The 21,910-nt window shown below is 36.5% G+C and overlaps 1 protein-coding gene across 1 annotated transcript; it reads left to right on the top strand.

Moving 5' to 3' along the window:
• Positions 1-1,044: 1,044 nt before the first annotated feature.
• On the top strand, positions 1,045-21,010 carry LOC124145873 (formylglycine-generating enzyme-like). Its single transcript, XM_046515828.2, has 8 exons — positions 1,045-1,488; positions 7,945-8,019; positions 8,397-8,479; positions 10,109-10,231; positions 11,423-11,537; positions 14,325-14,441; positions 17,965-18,024; positions 18,750-21,010. Exons 1-8 carry the CDS (start codon positions 1,051-1,053, stop codon positions 18,870-18,872), a joined length of 1,134 nt encoding a protein of 377 aa, XP_046371784.1. The 5' UTR covers positions 1,045-1,050; the 3' UTR covers positions 18,873-21,010.
• Positions 21,011-21,910: the final 900 nt, after the last annotated feature.

The following is a 21,910-nucleotide window of genomic DNA, read 5'->3' as shown; positions in this document are numbered from 1 at the left end:
AAATCTTTACTCCAATTTTAAAATTCAGATAAATAACAATTTGCCGATTGAGACTGGCCGCTGGGAGGGCTTTGCAGGCGAAATATCGCACATGTAAGCTTTGCACCTCCCAAGCCATAGCCGACGAGTTCCATTACCTCTTTAGATGTGAATATTTTGATCAGGAAAGAAAAACATTAATTGATAAATATCTAAATTTGTAAAAATAATACTCTCTGTACTAAAGTAAACCACTGTTGCCATTTGATCACATTGTATTTTTGTATATGTGTATGTTATTATGTTCCTCATGTACCACCGGCTGGTGGTTTGAGTTTATAAAGAAATTGAATTGAAAAAAAGATCTTCTACAATGTGACAAATTCAGAATTCATGGCTATCGGGCCCCTAGATTATGACTGTTTGCGCAATTGCGAGGTGAATGTGTAAGGCCATTAGTACCTTGGAGAAACCCTTGGACCCCTCAACACAAGACTCAAAGAACATCGGACCTCTGTTGACAAACTCGACCAGAAACCGGCTTTTTCCGAACACATCCCGAAGAACGAAAAACATAACATCACGTGGAAAGCCACCAAAGTCCTGTTTACCAACAACAACTGGTGACAAAGAAAACTACAAGAAGCCATTGACATCAAGAGACACCAGCAAGCCATGAACCGTGACCAGGGAACCTATCTTCCTAGTGCTTGGGACTTATTGCATTGATCTTTGTCGGGGCTAAGTACCTAGCTGGCTTCAATTTGCCCCTTGCTATGGCCACCTGATGAAGGAGTAAGCATATACTCAGAAACGTTGTGTTCCTCATAATAAAGAAGTTAACATCCATATATTCTCCTCCTTAAATTGTTATTTTTCTTTAGATTTTCCTTCGTATTAATTTATATTACACAATCACTGATACAGGGCCAGTAGTCGTATGTCTCTTTCAAAATGCTAAACATTTTAAAAAATAATAACCTTGAACCATTTTTCCGTTTCCAAATTCTGGGTTAGAATTCGGAACGTCCGGATTATAACCTGCTATCACATGATATCACTAAATTCAAAATGGCGTCGTCTAGGTGGTGTGTAATGTTGGTAACCATCATTTTTGTGCATTGTGTTATTTCTGTCCGTTGCACTTCTGAGACATGTTCTGGCGATGACAGCAGCAAATGCGACGGTGAAGAGAAAAAGGATTGTGGTTGTTCCAAGAGCAGACAGCACTCAGGATCTAAGTCATCAAGTTCAGAGGGCGTGCAAGCAGACGACGCAAAACAAAAATATCACCCCCAGAGCAACATTCAGAGTCCATACAAAAGAACAAATAAGATGGTTCCAATACCAGGAGGCAAGTTTACAATGGGCACAGACAAACCCGTATTTCAAGCAGATGGTGAAGGGCCTGCAAGGAAGGTCAAGGTTGATGCATTTTATCTTGATAAGTATGAAGTGAGCAATGCCGAGTTCGAGCTGTTCGTGAACCAAAGTGGATATAAAACTGAGGTAACTAGATTTACTTTGAGCTTTGCTTATTTAACGAATTGAAAACAAAGACAATCCTCTTGCAGTAGCTTTTGAATAATTTTTTGTCACTTCTCAAATACTGACATAAAATTCTCCCCATATACAGACAGTTGTCATTTAGATCTACTGATATTCTTATTTAGTGGAGAAAATAGCTATGTAAATGTGAAATTGTCGCTGATAGTTGTCCAACAATCAAGACAAAGGCCCTTAATTGTTGGACCCCCTTATAGCTCTTTGCTTGTCTACTGCTCTGCTTTTACAGTACATTAAGCCCACCAGTACAATATTATGATGCTTTCTTCATAATGTTTGTATATCATCGAGTGTCCAGTAAACAGAATGACACTTGTTTGTCTAACAGACATATTGATAGTGATTTGACATGTTATAAAGAGAGGTGACGTCATCAAAGCTACCGACTTAATAGTACTCTCAATGAACCCGTGAAGTTCCGGGGTAGAATAGGTCTTCAGCAACCTATTGCCATAAAAGGTGACTATGCTTGTCGGAAAAGGCGACTAACAGGATTGGGTGGTCAGGCTCACTGATTATGTTGGTGCATGTCATCATATCCCAACAACATGGATCGATGCTCATGATGTCAATCACTGGCTTGTCTGGTTCCAACTTGATTATTAACAGACCACCATCATATAGCTGCAATATTGTTGTGTGCAGTGTTAAACAACAAACAAAAACAAAACACCATGAATCTAGGGACCCTTCTGTTTTAACATTCAGGTTAACATTCAAAGGCCCCTTGACTTAGCTTTGAACACTGTATGATGTAGTTTGAATACCATGAATATATTAACAACATTCCAATAACTGCCTTTTTGTGTTGCAATCCTCTCCAGAAATGTTTGATTGGACAGGAAGTAAATTTTGATATTTGTTTGTGTTAGAATTTGATGAAAATGGAAATAGTAATTTTGTTAAGTTGGTAACATAAATAACACTCTGTTAAAGTAATTGGAGGATAACTCATGCATGACTAGACTTGTGTGACATAAGGAAAAGTTATTCAGCCAGCCAAGCAGCTCGAGTTATTGACCCAAGATAAAAAATAATGGGCCCTTGGCTATATGTTTCTGAAATAACTTATACAAAGTCAGTCAATTTCACAGGTAAAAGCTTACTTGACTCATAATGAATCTAAAGTTCTTAGCATGGGTAGTGACGTTATTTAAGTGTAGTCAAACATGAACAGATTTTCTTTTACATACTTGTCCTCAGCAAAAGAAGCACAATTCATTTGTTAGGTAACAATTAAACAAGGAATGAATAATATATATACATGTCTCCGATACTTGGACATATCCTATCCTTTATGTCTATTAACCATGCTTATTAATCTTATCTGAAAAAAATGTAAAACATGTGTGGTAGTGTACAGGTATTTAGCCTTGTGATTGTTTGGGACATCTGCCATTTGCTGTGTTATCTATTGCATAACCTTAGCATTCTTATCAAATTGGGCTGTCATTGTTACTATACAGTATTTTCTGATAAAATTACTCACATTCTTACTCTTACATTTAGCTTTTTCATTGTCATTTTCAGAAATATTTCCCGAGAAGATGCTTTGTTTGCATTGTGTATTTTGAGCCCACTTTTTAAAATTGTTTTCTTAGTGATATGTTTTTTGTACATCATCATGCACATGATGACTTTCCTATACACACATCAAAGAGGACATGCACATAGTGTGTTTGATACTTTGTACATGTATTAAGTAAATAACATATTTTGATCTTTTGGGGATACCGTATTCGACGTAATAAGTGCCCAGGGTGCTCTCAAAATTAGAAAAAGGGGGCTTTTATTAGAATAAAAATTTGGTTTAAAGGTTGTAAATTTCATGGTTTATGCTGACAGCCTGAAATGATACAAAAGAAAGTGTGTATTATACACGACAGATATATTTTTCCAGAATTTAATTGCCCATAATTAAGGGTGCATATAACACACGAGTGCGTATTATACACGAATAAATAAATCGTGTGTACATTGATCAATCGGAAGGGGTGCTATTTGGGATTGTTCACTAGCCAATATATTAGCAAATATCGCTTATTAGAGCTGGGCACTTACTACGTCGAATACGGTAGTTGTAAATAATGAAAAGGCAGCAATATGTAACAGTCTGTGATGTTAAATTAAAAAAACCCAAACTTTCCAGATGCAGTGTAAATGTTTGACATTGATGCTGATCACTGCGAAGATCTAACAGAGAGAAAGTAATGGAATATTTAATATACACTCTGCAACTTTAGCCACTAGTCTGAAGTCGGTTTAGTAAAGTGTCGTTTGGTCAAGTAAACTTTGCCAAAAATAATTCATGTATTAACACTAAAATCTGCCAGAAATGATGCCAATTGACAAGTTCACGCTAATAGACACAAAGATTTATGGCACAGGTGAGGTAAAATTGGGTTTAACATCACATCCAAGATTATTGCGTTTATATAGTGACACGCATGTACATGTGTGTTTGTGGCTGCTTGTACTAGTCCGGACTGATGCCGATTTATACTGCTATCTCACTGAGATACCACGCCGCAGTTTAACATGAATACCCCACTCAGACACAGTATACCTGTACTGACTCTGAGCCGACCAGTCCTTGTTTTTGTGTGTTTATGCCGAGCGCCAGACAGGGTAACAACAAGTACCATCTTTTAACGTCTTTTGGTATGACGCGGCCGGGGATCAAACCCCAGACTTTCCGCTCTCCAGGTGGATGCTCTACCACTAGACCATGGAGGCGGTTGTTTATGGCACAGACTGTGCATTTACATGTACATGTATTATTGGATTGTAGATTTATCTAGCATTGTACACAGATATCATGCAGCACCATAATATACCACCCTCATCAGTAATTTTAAGATACCAGTACTCTGTTAACTGTGAAGTGTATAATGAAAAGCTTAAACATTTTACATAGACATGATGATCTTATCTAATATAATTAAAATCTTAAAATAGACCTATCATGAGAAAATTGAAATGTGTAACATGCAACAGCTGGATAACACAGTAAAGAGTCCATGATCATGATAATGAAGCTTCATAGAGAACAGCCTCAGCACAAATAGGATATTGTGCATAATGACAACAATAACAATGATGATTTTAATGTAGACTACATATTGATATAAAAGCAATTTCGATTGTACATGTATCACTATCTGGGATATATACATCCACAGATCTCTTGATCTAACAACCATACAAAGCAATGTTGGGTTAAGTGGGAAAGGCTTCAGTTGATGCAGCAAGCTGTTGCTGTTTGATATCATCTAATATTGATCTGTATATGATTTTTGTATGGCATGTGGATATTGAGTATTTGATGCAGAATTTTAACGTTTGTCATTTCCTGGAATCAAATATTCAGTAACATGATATTGACAGTGGTGTTTCTATTAAGAATAATAACTATTGAGTATGTTGAGTGTATACTGTTTTAACATGTATTTTGCCAGTTAGAATGTTCATCAAAACTCATTTCTTTGTTGTTATTTCATTCTGTTTGTGTAGGAATTTAATGACATTAAAAAATAGAACAAAATGCTGTCTTTAATTACTACTATGAAATTTCATTTTGTTGTATTTATTATCACAGACCCTTCTCTTAATAGGGTTGATTTAACTCGTGCGTTTTTATCACAAATAAATGATGGATATCATTTTTGTTTACAGCTGCATGATTGACATTACCCTGATTCACAGGTTGTGTAGGCACAAAAGAGGAATATGAAGTATTGACATGCATGATAGACACCTAGATAATATATATATGTACATATACTAACTAAAATCAACTCAGTGCTATTCTGCTGAAAAATTTAAATTATTTTTTTGTATAGATATTACAACAGCTGTAGAGAAATATGAATATCTTATTAAGGTATATAGTCATTAAAGAATTTAAGCCTTGTACATCTGACTCTTGAGTAGACAGCAGCTGAGCTGAGTGTGAGAGTGATGATAATCTTTTGTTTACTTATTTAAAAAAATATATATATTATATATGTAACATGCATAATAAACTATGAGTAATACTTTAATCCGGGTGCATGCAGTCCTTTGTATTCACAAAACGTTAGGGGCATCATCAGTAAACTTGCTAAAGTGAAACAATAGAGGATTTGTTTTCTGAAGAACATTTTTTCTAAAGGACCAAACCAAGAAAATGCCCCTAACCCACTTGACTAGTTCGGTTCTATGACTGTGGAATGCCTGCACATTTTGATAACTCTAGTTCTCTTGGCAAGTCTATATAAATTAGTAGGCAAGTCTACATAAGTTGTAATCCCGATTGAATGAGCTAAAGGTGAAATGGCTTCACAGCTACAGATAAGCAGCGTATTTGCGCAAAATATTAAAAAACCAATAACTTTCAATTAACTTGCGTACAGAAACGCATGCATTAAATAAAAAACTCAAATGTATAAAAGAGCACGTAAATCCCAATGAAGCTTTTCAGCAGAGCTAATTTCCGAAACAGAATTACGAGCTAATTTACTTTCCTAGTCAAGTCTATATATTTAGAACAGTTATCTTGGTTATGTACATCTAAAACAATATTTAAGTTTTGTTAAAATCTTAAAATGTTCACTCTTTTGGGGAAATACCCAAGAGTGATGAATAGATGAGTGAAAAAATATTGGTTCCCCAATGAAAAATGTAATAACCCAATTAGAATAGAAACCCTAGACATGCTAGAGTAAAAACTCAACTGCTCAAAAAGTTATCTGGATCTCTGGGCTTTAAAGATATGAATTAAAAAAAAAGAGGAATATATATGACCGATGGTGTCTTCCACTTAATATTCCTTTTTGCAGTGAATTAATATTATTAACAGTCTATGAGTTGAGAATATTTACTATTGTAACATGTCATGAAATGTCTGCAATTTTAGGCCTTATATTTGCAAAAACAGGGAGTCCATACAACATGTACAAATCCCCTGTCAAAACTAACATCCAGCGATAGAAATTGGCACTAGTCCTTGCCAAACTGCCATATAGTTACGTATGATACGGACTAGTAGAAATTTGCCCTTTTTAAGGATTTTGCTATATGTTACCATTATTAGGACTAGTGGACTAAAACTGTTAGTTTCTGTCACTGACATCTGTGTAAGGATAGAACTGTAGACTTCTTACATGAGAGCGGTCTCATTTTTAGCTGACTTTACTGTTGGTGGTGTAACGGTACAGCGATACAACACTGTATCCCAGCACCAGATCCACGATACAGTACATCGATTTACAACCAAACAAGCCAAACTGCCCAACAGTTAAGGTATCATAAGGACTAGTAGAAATTTGCCATTTTTAAGGATTTTGCTATATGTTACCATTATAAGGACTATTGGACTAAAACCGTTAGTTTCTATCACTGACATCTGTGTAAGGATAGAACTGTAGACTTCTTACATGAGGGCGGTCTCATTTTTTGCTGACTTGATTGGGTGGTGCAACGGTACAGCGATACAGCACTAAATACCAACACCAGATCCACGATACAGTACATCGATTTACAACCCTTGTATCGCGATATATATGATACATTACATTACAAGTTATATTGGTGTAAAACATATGAATCATAACAGATTAGTTAGTTATTTAACAGTAATTCAGTGATGGGCTTCGGTGGTGTCCTCTCAACACCTTTATAATGGAAACGTTAAAGAGTTTGGAAGTTTAGTCATGTTATAAGCCTTGATTCAGGGTTGTGATTCACCTGGAAAAAGAAATTATATCAACTTCTGAAATAAAAGTACTGTGTCATGATACGAACCATATCGTACTCATAGTATCACGATACATAGTGTATTGTGACCCCATCGCATCGTCACACCTCTACTGACTGCAAGTCAAGTGACCTATGTTGTGGCTCGTTGTCTGTCATCTGTCCCTTCAGTTGAATGTTGCTAACTTTCACATTTTCAACATGTTACAATTAATTACAAGGCCTATTGAGCTAAAACTTTTTATTAAATGATCCTTACTATGGTATTTTAATTTTTGCCCATTTTTGTATGTATCATTATATAATTTGATATGGATTGATTATGTGCTCTGCAGAATAACTTGTAATATATCTTTTGGCATATTTTGATTTTTGATCAAGCTACATCCTTTGATCTTGTTTTAATACCAGTAGTGTTATTGTATCTTAACCATTTCCCCTGAAACTGCAAGGCATATGGAGCTGAAACTTTGTATGACTGATCCCAGCTGTTTCCAAACACTGACTGAATTCTGATCTGATTTTAAATAAGGTCACCATTTAGTAAAAAATTCAGGTGGACTTCAGTATTCTGTTTTATTCATTCCCCATTATGAGGGGTAGTCTTGTATCCATTACCTTTGACGCTATAGTACATAATACAAAACATGTCTGTTGTTTCAGGCCGAGGGTTTTGGTAATTCTTTTGTAATGGACAAATATCTGAGCGAGGAAGAACTACAAAAGATTACGCAAGCTGTAAGTATTAACTGTTTTGCAGGAGGACTTAATCAGATCTGTATCTTTCAGCAGATGAATTATCACAAGTGGAGGGGTTAGTCAGGTCTATATCATTTAACAGATAGATTATCTTAAGTGCTGGAATTTACTTTTTAAGAAAACATGATTTTTATGTGCTTTTGAAAAATATAACGTAATAGGAAATTTGTATCTTTAAGATTCTAAATGTATTGGCAATGTCAGTAAAGGTAGACGTCAGTTGAGTCCAATTACTTATTATATACCTTTGTGTGTTCTGTGATAAAACATCTGTCAAGGCTATTGTACATGTATTCTGATAAAATGATAACTATTGATAAAAGTAAACTGAGCCCTATTCCTGGCCACCTGTTCAGGTCGCTGCCGCTCCCTGGTGGCTGCCAGTAGATGGCGCTGACTGGAGACATCCTGAAGGACCAAAAACATCCATAAAAGAGCGGTAATGATTTTTTCTGTAGTACTTGCAAAATGATGTTAAAAATTGTTTAAGTGGTGGTACAAGTAAAATTGTGAAACAGGGTATGAGTCCGGAGGTTCTTTTCAGCAAATACCGTATTCGACGTAATAAGTACCGAGGGCACTCTCAACATTAGAAATAGGAGGCTCTTATTAGAATATAATTTTGGTGAGAGAAAAACACAAGGTTGAAAGTCTGTGCATATTATACACAACAGATATATTTTCCAGAATTAATTGCCCATAATTAAGGGTGCATATAACACACGAGTGCATATTATACACGAATAAATGCCTTGTGTACATTGATCAGTTGTAAGGGGTGCTAATTGGGATTGTTCACTAGCCAATATACTAACAAATATCGCTGTGGGCGCTCATTAGAGCAGGGCATTTATTATGTCGAATACGGTAGTCATTATTCTTATTGTAATAACTTAAAATAGAACATCTTCCTGAGGCAAGGGAGTTAACTAACTATAAAAGTCCAGTTCCATGATACTTTCATCCAACCGAACAAGGCTGGAATTGCATAGTCCAATCAAAATCTCATAGTTGCCACAGGTGGCGCTGCGATCAAAATTCCAGCCTCGTAAGTTAACTCCTGTGCCACGGGAAGATGAAAATAGGACCACAGAAATATTTTTTTTAATTGGGAACATACCATTGTTTGTCCAGATATTGCATTAAATGTTTAATTGAAAAGAGATTTTGCAACCAGGTAGATTTGGAGCTATGACAGTAGGTGGGTAGTCCATAGTGACACAGGTCTTGAGTGATTACTGTTACGAGCTGATGTCCAAATTGAAATGCAACGGTTAACCCAGAAATCAGTTTGTGCAGAACTAAATTGTGAAATCAGTAAATAACATCACAAGATCAATGATTATCAACAAATAGTATTCAAAAACACAGTTTTTGTCCACAATAAAGAAAGCACCACAATGAGTCAATTTGGCAGCAGCAATAAGTAACAGGATCTAGAATTAATGTAAATGTTCAGAATTTTGTCAATGTCAAATGTTAAGCTTGTCTCTGATCTTGAATCCAATATGGTGTTCAGAAGCTGGCAGGAATTTGGTGTTTACAAATAGGCATCCAATCGACTTTTACCAAGTAGGTAAGATGCCAGTCAGGTTGAAAAAGGCCTTGAACACAGCCAGCCTTCTAGAAACTATTCCATCCCAAAACTTCTTGAACAATCAATCTGCCATTAATGTTTACAAGGGAGATAACTCTAAATTCCACTTGTTGCTGCCAATAGAACTCAACATTTTACCAGCACTTAAATCATTTGCTGCTACTGACAGTTACTGCGAATAAATTTACCACAGCCTCTACTGCCACATAGCATGACAACATGAACATTGGTATGGCGCTGACAAACAATGTACTTAATATGACCTATCTGGGATTCGAACCCTTGACCATGATGCCGGGCGACAAGACACTGCATGGTCATGTGTAGGCCTTAAAACCTGCATTAAGTGTTCCCAATGTTTGCAAACCCATTGTCAGGTGGATAATAATGTTTCTATGTCATTTATACAACACATTCTATTCATAGGAATATGTTAGACAATATTCATTGATGCTTGTTTCTTTGCCCCAGGATGGACCACCCTGTGATGCATGTTTCTTGGAATGATGCTGTGGCCTACTGTACATGGGCTGGCAAGAGACTTCCCACTGAGGCAGAGTTTGAGTTTGCATGTAGGGGTGAACTGGAGAACAGGTCAGTTTCATACAGCAACACAAAGGATATCAGTTCCAACTTTGCTCTTAGCATTACTTTCAGTAGCATTTTAATATGGACTATTTTCAACTGAGCTTACTAGACCAAAAAAGATTTTGTCAACATGGGCTAATGGAATAAATTGTAAACTGTGTCACTGCTTGTCAATCACTAGGACAACACATTCACATGAAAGTTAGCCAGAAACAAGCTGAAAACTGTACTTCTTCGGGACTATGGGTATGGTGCTGACAAATCTAGAAACATAATTGGGGAGAACTGGGATTCGAACCCACGATCATAGGTTTCTGGCGTGTCTGAGGGACGCAACTCTGCACAGCAAATTGCGTCCCCTAAAATGACTGGACCACCCTTGCCCCTGCTACACTACATGAAATGATACAAGAAAAATGACCACTTGCCCTGCCAGCCATCATCAAAGGGAATGAATGGAAACTGAACCAAAACATAGTATGATAGATTTAATTAATAATTTAAGACGTGGCTTGAGACATCTTGTACAAACCTGTAGAAAAATAATGTCTTTGAATGGCACATGAGGAAGAGAATTTATGGATGTCAATCAGGTGATGAAGGAGTAAGTATATACTCCAAAGCATTGTGTTCCTCATAACAAAGAAGTTGACATCCATAAATTTCCTTCCTTAGGTAGAAAATCTATTTAAATTTTTTCATATAGAGAATCTCACCCGAGTGTCTTCTGATAACAAATTTATCAATGAGTATTGATATATTTGATATCAAAAGACACGAGGGTGGGATTTTATTTATCATCCAACATCATTTGTCCAACCTTTTCAGTTTGTAGACAGTAATAAGCAGTGTCTTAGTGTAAAAGGTACTGCTTACAGCTTCAGTAGCAGAGTAGTGATGTCATTTGATTGTAACATCATGGTGACCATGGTCTCTTTGGCATGGTCTGCAAAGCATTGTGATGCAATTTCATTGCAGTGATATTTACAATGTAGATATTGCTTGATCTCACTCAAGCGATATCTCCTGTTGGAGCCAGTTTGGGGTGATAAATCAACCTTATGTACATTTCGCATTTTGTAGCGGTACATGACCTCATGATACAGTATTTGTGTTGTGCCACTGAGTGTCACTATTCAACAAACTGTTCAGCGTATGTTACCCCTGATATACATGCTACATTGTATGCGGCCTCAGATTGTTCCCGTGGGGCAACAAGTTGATGCCAAAGAACGAACACTGGATGAACATCTGGCAAGGAGAGTTCCCCAAGGACAACAGCAAGGAAGATGGCTACTTTGGCACATGCCCTGTAAGTAGATCATATACTGTAAATCAAGAAATTAATGTGTCACCAATAGGGCCGTTATGATTCACTCGAGTATTCGGTGAATCAAACCGTATCCATTCATGAATTGAATTCGTTATTCGTGGCCACTAGAATCGAATATCTATGGATATGCAATCATGTGCATTTACTGGACCCAAAAATGTCCATAAGAACATATTATATGCATAGATTTCTTTGAAGACAATACTCTTATAATATTTAATTTGGTCACTAGTCATTGTCACATTTGAGCAGATACTAGTACCTGGATAAGTGAAGTATATTAATGTTTAATATATTAATATTTTACAAACCATGTCAAATAATATATTCTGTTATTGTTTCAATGAATATAACAAATAATACATTTGTGAATAAATATTCATATTCGTTACCCTATATTCGTGATACGAATCGTATTCGCCTTATAGTGTATTCATTGCAGCCTTGGTCGACCCATGGCCTAAAATGCATCATGAAATTTATGCAAAGAGTCCTTCCATTGAGCTTAAAAATCTAATCAGCAAACAATAACACGCATATCTTCAAATGAAATCAAAAGCAGGAAATTCCAAATGGGCATATTCAAATGAGATGGGTCAGGTTACAGACGAAGACTGTACAGGTTGCAAGTGTTGTGAGTTTGCGCATTCCTTTGAATATATATGAGCAGTGTTATGTATTCACTACGACATGCTCACTACGTGGGTAAGCAGCATTTTGCTTGTACTTATTGGATTATTTGACAAGGTTAGCATGAAGAAATACATTGTTGGCAACTATCGTAACTGCTTCATCAATTTGACCACACTTGACACTGAACTTGGTGAGAAACGCTAAATCTAGCGATCAGTTACATTGTTTATAGTGAGCTTTGTTTAATAAGTATGTCGAGATGAAAATGCATCTTTTATTATTGCATGCAAGAAACACTTTAATTTTTCACATTAATTTTTGGTTTGCAGTATATATATCTAGTAACATATTAGATCACTTTTATTGACTAAAATTTTCAAAAAATTGACCATGTGATGTTAGGACAAGCTATAAGAGATCAGTGATGAGTAATGAATGGTCATCTTGTTGATTAAGCTCACACAGGCAATTTGCAGTGAATCTATGTTCACAGTGTGGTACTTTTTGATATTGTTAAAAAAATAGAGAAATGTAAGACATGCTAGCTCCATTGCGAGATCACCACAATTCTTTGGAAAAGTCAAGTGCTCACTCACTGTTCTAACACAGGCTCATCTATTTACAAGCTGCCATGATACGGCTTGAATATTGCCGGTTTCACTAAAATCTGATCTTTTACTCCAATACGAACCTCTCTATGTGAAGATCTTATGACACCTCCATTGACCACCATGTCAGGCAAACTTTTATCAGTGCCAAGGCTTCAAAAGTCTTGGTATGAGTGAGTGACAAGCATGTCTGATTTCTGTATATCAAAAACAGATATAATCGGGAAGTTCCAAATGCAAAAACTTAAAGCAGTGCTGTTATATTGCTGTGGATATTTTATACACCTCCTGCCAGCAATGAGTTCCATGGCATCTACACCAGGAAAGGTTTTCTACAGCGGGTATGTAGGTGGTCTGTGGTAGTTTTCGTTTCCTCAATAAAAATTTCTGAATCAAGGTGGTAAAGAAATGAAGCCGATTTGTTTAATAAAGCTGACATCTGATTGGCTCATGAAAGTACACATCCTTCAGTCCATCCCAGATTGGGCGGTCAAATTTAGCTAAGAGTTCACCTGAGGTGTCCTCAGATGTTCAGTCAGAGAGTATCAGAGTAAAAGATCTGAGTTTCATGAGATTGGAATATTGGTGACTGAAGTGTTCAACAACATTCACCAACTCACATCATGGCACCTCCTCACAACACTTTCATGACTGTAAGTGTGTCACTTATCAGTTGAAATGAGATAATATTGTTAATTAGCTACGAGGGCAGACATATCGGGGTTCATAAAAATCATATGTGCCATAAGGTCATATCATGTCATGAGGCTACAGTGTATGGTTTCTGTAACCCGGACAGCATTGTTGATGTCAATCGAATCTTATTGTGACATGAGGTCCGAATGACGTCACTCTAGAAACAACATCATTGCTGAAGATTGATGATGTCATTTGACAAATTGTGGTTCCCGCTGCTGTTGCGACTTGCTGACATTATAGGTAAACACGAAAATTCTTCTTCGGTAAAAAAATAGAACATTATATTCGTGTTTATACCATACATTCCGCTCTCGCTCAAGAAATACCAGAATTTAGACACTCATGACATAGACTGACATGAACACTCATATAATATCCTCTATTTATTACCCATAGGGTTAAAAATAACAGAGTTCATTAAAAGAGATATGTTGACTTATCAAATATCACTTCACACACACCAGTGTATTGTATACGTCATCTGGATAGCATTGTTGACGTCATTAGAATCTTATTGTGACGTAAGGTCAGAATCACATCACACTAGAAACAATGTCATATCTGAAATTTGTTGATGTCATTCAACAATTGAGCCTTTCTAAGACAGCTGTCGTGATCAGTGCATTTTCTTAAGGGGGGCTAAGAAATATAAATGGGTAATAAAGAAATTTTTCCATTCGTATGTGTGTCATACTGATTTTACGAAATTTGTGTAAGAATTGATGTATTACCCTTGCTCATGCTCGGGGAAAAAAATACAAGAATTTGTTTCGTAAAATCAGTATAATCTCTACCTCCATGTCCCTGTATATGTATTGTATTGCAGGTGACAGCCTTCCCAGACCAAAACAAGTACGGCCTGAAGAACATCATAGGCAACGTGTGGGAGTGGACCAGTGACTGGTGGGAGACGACACATACAAAAGACTTCAAGGATAATCCTGTGAGTGAATGTCCTCATTTCGACTTTCTTATTTCAGTTAAAGGAGTGCTAGACTCAGGCTGTTTGACAGTTCCAGTAAGTTAAGCCCATCCCTCAAACACCACTTTGTTTGTCTGCTAGTTCAAATTTTATGAGGGGACATGGGTGGCCCAGTTGTCCAAGGTGCCACAATTTAAGAGTTAGAGCACTGGGGCATGCCAGAAACCTATGTCGTGGGTTTGAATTCTAGGTTTGTCAGCACCATACCCATGCCCGTAGGTTTCATCATATCAGATTTTCCTCCAACATTAAGATGTCACGCTGTGATATAACTGGAATACTGTTCAAAGTGACATTAAACCCAACCCAAACCTCACTCACTCACTCACATTTTATGTTTCATATCTATCTTGCAGTTAATGATTACCCTAATTACACAGATAATGTCTCAGTGTCTCACATGGCATTTGTTATTCAGCAACCCATGCTTGCCATAAAAGGTAACTATGCTTGTCGTAAGAGGCTACTGATGGGATCAGGTGGTCAGGCTCCCTGACTTGGTTGATATATGTCATCGATCCCAATTGCACGGATCGATGCTCATGATGTCAGTCACTGAATTGTCTGGTCCAGACTCGATTATTTACAGACCGCCGTCATATAGCTGGAATATTGCAGATTGTGGCATTAAACAACAAACAAACATGGCATTTGTTACAGTGTGTAACATCCAGGCACAAAATGGCTACCAGACAATAGAGCATAAGTTCCTTGTAATGTTATGTGTGTCTTGTCCAAAGTGCATGTGTCCACCATGTGTCCACCTGGTGGCAATGCACTAATAACTCTTCTCTGAAACTTCTAAGGTGTACCAATAGGTAAACCAATATCATATTCACACAGAAGGGCCCCCGCATGTCAATCACTCCAAAAGTTTCCCCTCAACAGCCATTTTTCATAATGCCTAAAATCATATATACAATGAACAAAGGTTTTTATTCTGAAAAGATTATGATAATGAGAAAACGTCATGGTTAACATAGATGTAAGATTTTCTCAGAGGTCAAATGTAAAAAGACCCAAATTTGAATAAAATATCATACAAACTACTCAAAAGAAGTTAAAGAACACTCAGTTCTTGCATATGACTACAATTAATCTGTAGGGTAACAATAGCAATATGAAACAAATGGGTATAATATGTTATTTTTTTGCACATGTGACTTAGTTGGCTTACCAATGATTTACATCATTCAGTGCAATAATGTCTAAGAATCTAACCAAAGTTCCTGAGTTTGGAAAACAACAAATATTTTTGTATTAACATGCCCACCATGGCAGTGTTAGAAATAGGTTCTTGTCCTATAGTCCTTGCCAAACTGCCCAACAGTTATCATAAGGACCAGTAGAAATTTGCTCTTTTTATGGATTTTGCTATATGTTACCATTATAAGGACTAGTGGACTAAACCTGTTAGTTTCTATCACTGACATCTGTGTAAGGATAGAACTGTAGACTTCTTACATGAGGGCGGTCTCATTTTTAGCTGACTTGACTGTTGGTGGTGTAACGGTACAGCGATACAGCACTGTATCCCAACACCAGATCCACGATACAATAGATCGATTTACAACCAAACAAGCAAAACTGCCCAACAGTTAAGTTATCATAAGGACTAGTAGACATTTGCCCTTTTTACGATTTTGCTAAATGTTACCATTAAAAGGACTAGTGGACTAAAAATGTTAGTTTCTACTGCTGCACAGGCACTTAGTTTCAATTATGAGATATCTCCCTTGGTTACAGGAGCCTCCGTAAATGGGGAATGTGAAGTCAACTGCATGTTGAATGAAGCCCTCATAAAATGTTTGGATATATTAATGTTACCAGTATGCAGTGCCACCTTGTTTTGGGGGGGGGGGGAGGCTGGTGGTTCAATCCCTTGGTTGTGTCATGCCAAAAGACATTAAAAGATGGTACTTGTTGTTACCCTGACTGGTGTTTGTCATTAAGGGGATAAAACATGGACTGTTCGGCTTAGATTCGGTATAATGAGTCTGCGTTGGGTATCCATGTTACCCATAGAGAAGTACGGTTTAAATACTGTAAATCGTGAAATTAAAGCGTCTCAAATCTAATACGACTGCTGACCTCTAGCCAAAAATGCTTATCAAAATCAATGCGACTCCCCCCATCCCATCCCCAGTGGAATGATACATATCCTTATGTTAATCAAAAAAAACAGCGAATAGCACCGCTTATTAGCACCGAGTAAAACACTTCTGTAATAACAATGAACAGTGTTTTCCAAAATAACAGCACACAGTTTTTGTTTATTCTGGTGACTGGCATTAAGGAAGTTCAAAGGCAATAAAATGATTGAACCAACAACAGTTCAGTGATTGGAGTGGTCAGTGAAGCCTAGTTTGACACGAGTGGGTAGATCTCTTGACCCCAGCAGTGATAGCTCACCAGATTCTTAAATTCGAATTCTGTATTCAGTACTATACAAGCCACAGGCCCTTTGTACAAATGTATGACATATCTATGGCAACAGTCACAATGATAAAATATGTATTCTTTCTTCTTTACTGTGATACAGATATTTAGCGATGTTAATAATGAGCTTTGTGTTAGTTGTAGAGAAAAGAATATTAAACTTATGGACATTTAGGTGTAGATAATATTTTGAAGGAATATAGAGATGGCGTAGGTGACTATATGCAGGGCACACTAGCAGGAAATGAAACTTGTCTTCTATTAGGTCAACTTGACATAATTTGCCAAATAAACCGTGTTTGTGTATATATTCAAGTTGGTATTTCCACTAACGAAAGTGTGCAGTGAGGCCATCTTATTGTTGATAGTCATTTTGGAGACATAAATACGAAGTTTCATTAATGAGAACAAAGACCACTTGCTTTTTACACAGTTAATTCACGCTCGCGTTAATTTCAAGATTAACACTACTCACATGATGAAAACTTTGCCTCAGAATGGGGCTTAACAGACAGTCTTGCAGCTTGGCAGTTACGTGCACCTTGAGTTGTTAAACAAGTGGACACTATTCTCTCACAATATACAATATTATAAGGGTAACACTATTTTTCAGGGCATTATCATTTGCAGAAGCCCGAGGTCTTCCATTAACCTCCTGACGAAGGTGGGTAGTTAAAAAGACCGAGGGCTTCTGCAAATGATAATACCTTGAAAAATAGCGTTACTGTTATTATAGCTAAAATGGATGGAATTTCTTCTCAAATATAAAGAAACAACAATATCGGTTTAAAACATTTATTGCAATCAACGCAAATGTCATTGACCCACTTTTACAAATATGGAAACATCATAGAACAAACCAGATGATGTCACTATTGAACGTGACGTCACCTATCCTTATCCTATGACGTCACCTAACAACGGGCTTGATAATGGCCTGTTGTCAAGCAATATGAGGGCATTATCAAGTGGCCCGCTGATTTCTGATAACATGCGGGCAGTTTAATGTTAATTCTATCAATTTTAGCTATATTGTCTGTTACAGAAAGGACCCAGCAAAGGAGATGACAAAGTGAAGAAAGGGGGTTCATTCCAGTGTCATGAGGTGAGTCCAGCTGACTTGAAAAAAAGGTCAGGGCTGGATTCTAAGATTTATGTAAAAAAAAAACCTACTGTTCCAGCAGGGCTTTGGGGCTTTACCATCTGATATTTTGGTTTGGATATTATTTCATAAATAATCTGTTCCCCAAAATACTTGGAAAAAATTGTCCCCTCAAGATTTACACCACAAAAAATCATTCACTGGACAAAACAATGTACTGTGAGTCCCCAACAATAACAATTGTATGTTTTTGAGCCCATGCTAAACAATTATTCTGTCTCAAACAAAAAATCCAGCCATCCCCTCTCATTTTAAATGGTCAGTCCCCTAAAGTGTTGAACAGAATTTATTCGTGAAAAAAACTTGTGAGCCAACAGGGCCATGTGAATTTACAGATGATGTTTGTATATTTGTTTTGATATACTTGAACGATATTAATTATCATATATAAACTACAACATTCATGATGTTCATGTATTGTGACTCTAAGTGTGAGTATAGGCCGTTGATGTGGAAGTCCTCGGCCACAAGCACCGGTTTGTACCTTCACTACCAGCATGAAGTAACAGCAAGCAGTTTGTGTTGGACAATTACATATGCTTGAGAATATTCTTTTTTGAAAATCAGTTAATCAACTAATAAATTGTGATGACCTTTTGATGAAACCCTTTGGATTGTAACAGATTCCTCTGGTAATATCCTTATGTTTTCCTTGTATTTATTTTCAGTCCTACTGTTACCGGTACCGATGTGTAGCCCGAAGTCAGAATACACCTGATAGCTCCGCAGCAAATCTGGGATTCCGATGTGCAGCCAGCAAACTGCCTAGTTATTTGAAAGACGCAAATTAATTCATATTTAGGAAATTGACTTGAGAATTTATAATTTGAAACTTTCAATTTTCTTCATAATTACTTTTCTCTGTAAATTTTACTTTCATACAAAATGCAAATTCTATATCTACCTGGTAAGTAATTACATGTAGGTTACTGGTATCAGGGATCACAGGTGAACCATTATTCATGAGTATTTCATATTAAAGAGGGGGGATATCGCTAAAATGTCTTCATGACAATAATTTACCAGTACTTTATTTATTTTGCATTTTTATCTTTTCACAAATCCATAATGTTTAGGATGACAATAAGCATGTTCTGTGAACAATCCAGAAATCCAAACTGGAAATCCAACCAGTGTTATCACATGTATACACCTTGGATATATACTACTCAAAACAAGTTAGAGAAGTCTGTGTGTTGCAATACCCATCAGCCATGACAGATTAACTATACCTGGTAGTCATATAGGTGTTCCTTAACTTCTTTTCAGTAGTATCAGGTGACTTCTTAATCCTGTAAGACAATATTAGTTTTACCCTTAATTTCTAAGTTATCATCATATAATATAAGTGAAAAATGAAACAAATAGGTGATATATTGGGTCAACATCAACGCCCATCATCAGATTAATGGTTTTGTATTAGACTTTCACGTATTTCCAAACAACATTCAAATTTAATAATATTTGGTTTTAACTGTATTGGTATTTTTCTAGTACTGTCTATTAAAAGCAAACACCCATACCTTATTTTTAAAATAGTCATTTTATGAATTACTTCTGAAATAATTTGATGACTTAATTCCATTGTCATTATGAAATGAACATGATTGGGAGAAGCTATTTGTACTTCAGTAGACAGGTTTGAGATTTGTTGGATATAATTAGCTATAAAGTATTAATTAAGCCCTGAGTGTATACTAACAGAACTGGCAGCTGAGAGCTACACACCATGTATTTCATCTTCCACCATCTGTTGTCCATGTTGTCTGCATATAGTTTTATGCTAAAAACATAATAGTCTTGGTTCTCAGGCACCACCCGCATCATCATAAAGTCCACTGCACATTTTGTTTTTATTTCCATTTTAATTAAAAAAAATTAAATCTTCAAATATTCTGTGTCTCGAACACACAACTCTGACAGTGAAATGCTTCAATACTTAAGAACATGATTTCACCAAAATTATTGTAAACAAAATTTGGTTATATACTAGCTTGAACTACAACCTGCCTGCACTATATTTTCAAAAGCTTTGCCTGAGAACCAATTCTTTTATTTATTTAAGCCATAGGTATGTTTTTATTGTATGCATTTTCTAAAGCGGAATTTTTCCAAGATATTACACTGACATATATATATATATATATTTATGAATATATTTTTTCAATAATTTGATACTAATCAGTCTTATGATTTTATTCTTTATATACTGTATAAAATGTTAATGTGAAAACATAACCGTGCCTTAAGGCCGCCAATAATTAATTACTAGATTTTCATCCATATTTATAAAAATGTGTTGAAAGGGGCAGTTTATTTTCATGATTTAACTTCACTACAAACTAATTGGAAAATGTAAATTAACTGCCTGTGGATGTGATTCAAATCAAGCATATGTTTAGGGTACGTTGAATTTGGTGTATTGTACGATGGGAAAAAAGACGGTAACATACATTTCATTTTCTGAAGGTACTTTGGGAAAATAAAATGATGTGAGGCAGGGTGTTTTGTAGTAAGGTGGTAGGGATGAAAATCTAATAATTATTTTTTATGGTCTAAGACTTTTATTCTAGGGAGGAGGGTGATAGAGAGAATTGGGGTAGGATGGGACTTTCATTGGGGAGCAGTCTTGCTTGTGTCCAGTCTCATGAACTACCTACGGATGTGATTCACATGAATGTTTGGTGTGTTTTACAATCTCATTAAAATCAGACCTTAGTTCTCGCTACCGCTAAACAAAGATCTGAAGACATCCCATTAGGGGTCACGTCAGAACGACCTTTCATCCGACCAATGTGATCGTTGCTTACCAGATCGGAATGTGATTTCTGATCATACAACCTCGAAAACTTTAACATGGGGTTTTCCGAATAATAGTTACTGGTTTAACGACTGAATCCATACAATGTAGACCATCTATTAGCCATTCCAGAATGTTCTTTTGTTTAGGTTTCAAATTTGTAATCGAGAATTTGTCAAAATATGTTTCAAAGTGTAGTGGCCAATTTGAAATTAGTGCCGTAAAGCACGAGAAAGCTGCCTTCTGATTGGTCATTCTATTGGTCAGTCAAAGTTCGCGCAAGGTCGGTCTGGCGTGACCTGTAATGGGATGTCCTCAGATCTTTGTTCAGAGGAAGTAGAACTAAGGTCTGATTTTAATGCGATTGGTGTGTTTTTATCAAGGGAAAAAAGGGAGGCAACGCACATACTGATTTTCTGCATGTAAATAAAATGATGTGAGGCAGTGTGTTTTGTAGTAAGGTGGTAGCGATAAAAATCTAGGGAGGAGGGTGATAGAGAGAATCAGGGTAGGGTGGGACTTTCATTGGGGAGCAGTCTTGCTTGTGTCCAGTCCAGTCCACCTCTATCACATACAGTTAATGACTCGCCATCATCAACTTGTTTGTATTATTTTAGAAGGTGCATAATAGTATGACAATTGTCTTCACCTCCTCACAGTGTATTCATAGTTCCCATGATAGAAGTGTATGAGCACATCATTCTGGTAATGGAATTACATGTTCCAGCAAGATAACAGCAACATCTTGTCTTGTGAATAACCTTCAGATTAGAGTACCGTATTCGACATAATAAGCACCCAGGGTGCTCTCAAAATTAGAAATAGGGGGCTCATATTAGAATATAATTTTGGTGAGCAAAAAAAACAGAGTTGAAAGATTGTAAATTTTGTCGTTTATTCTGACAGCCTGAAATGATACAAAAGAAAAGTTGGTGCATATTGGACATGACATATATTTTCCAGAATTTAATTGCCCACAATTAAGGGTGCATATAACACATGAGTGCATATCATACACAAATAAGTAAG

This window comes from Haliotis rufescens, unplaced genomic scaffold, assembly GCF_023055435.1.
Source record: "Haliotis rufescens isolate VD_foot unplaced genomic scaffold, xgHalRufe1.0.p SCAF_45, whole genome shotgun sequence".
NCBI lineage: Eukaryota > Metazoa > Mollusca > Gastropoda > Lepetellida > Haliotidae > Haliotis > Haliotis rufescens.
Note: the sequence above shows the minus strand (reverse complement) of the source record. Positions and strands in the feature narration are given on the sequence as shown.

What these genes read in the sequence shown, in the direction of transcription:
- LOC124145873 (XM_046515828.2), top strand. Translation starts at nt 1,051, where the DNA reads ATGGCGTCGTCTAGGTGGTGTGTAATGTTGGTAACCATCATTTTTGTG. An exon ending in TACAAAAGATTACGCAAGCT is followed by an intron (nt 8,020 to 8,396) that starts GTAAGTATTAAC and finishes CCACCTGTTCAG; the next exon opens with GTCGCTGCCGCTCCCTGGTG. An exon ending in AAAACATCCATAAAAGAGCG is followed by an intron (nt 8,480 to 10,108) that starts GTAATGATTTTT and finishes TCTTTGCCCCAG; the next exon opens with GATGGACCACCCTGTGATGC.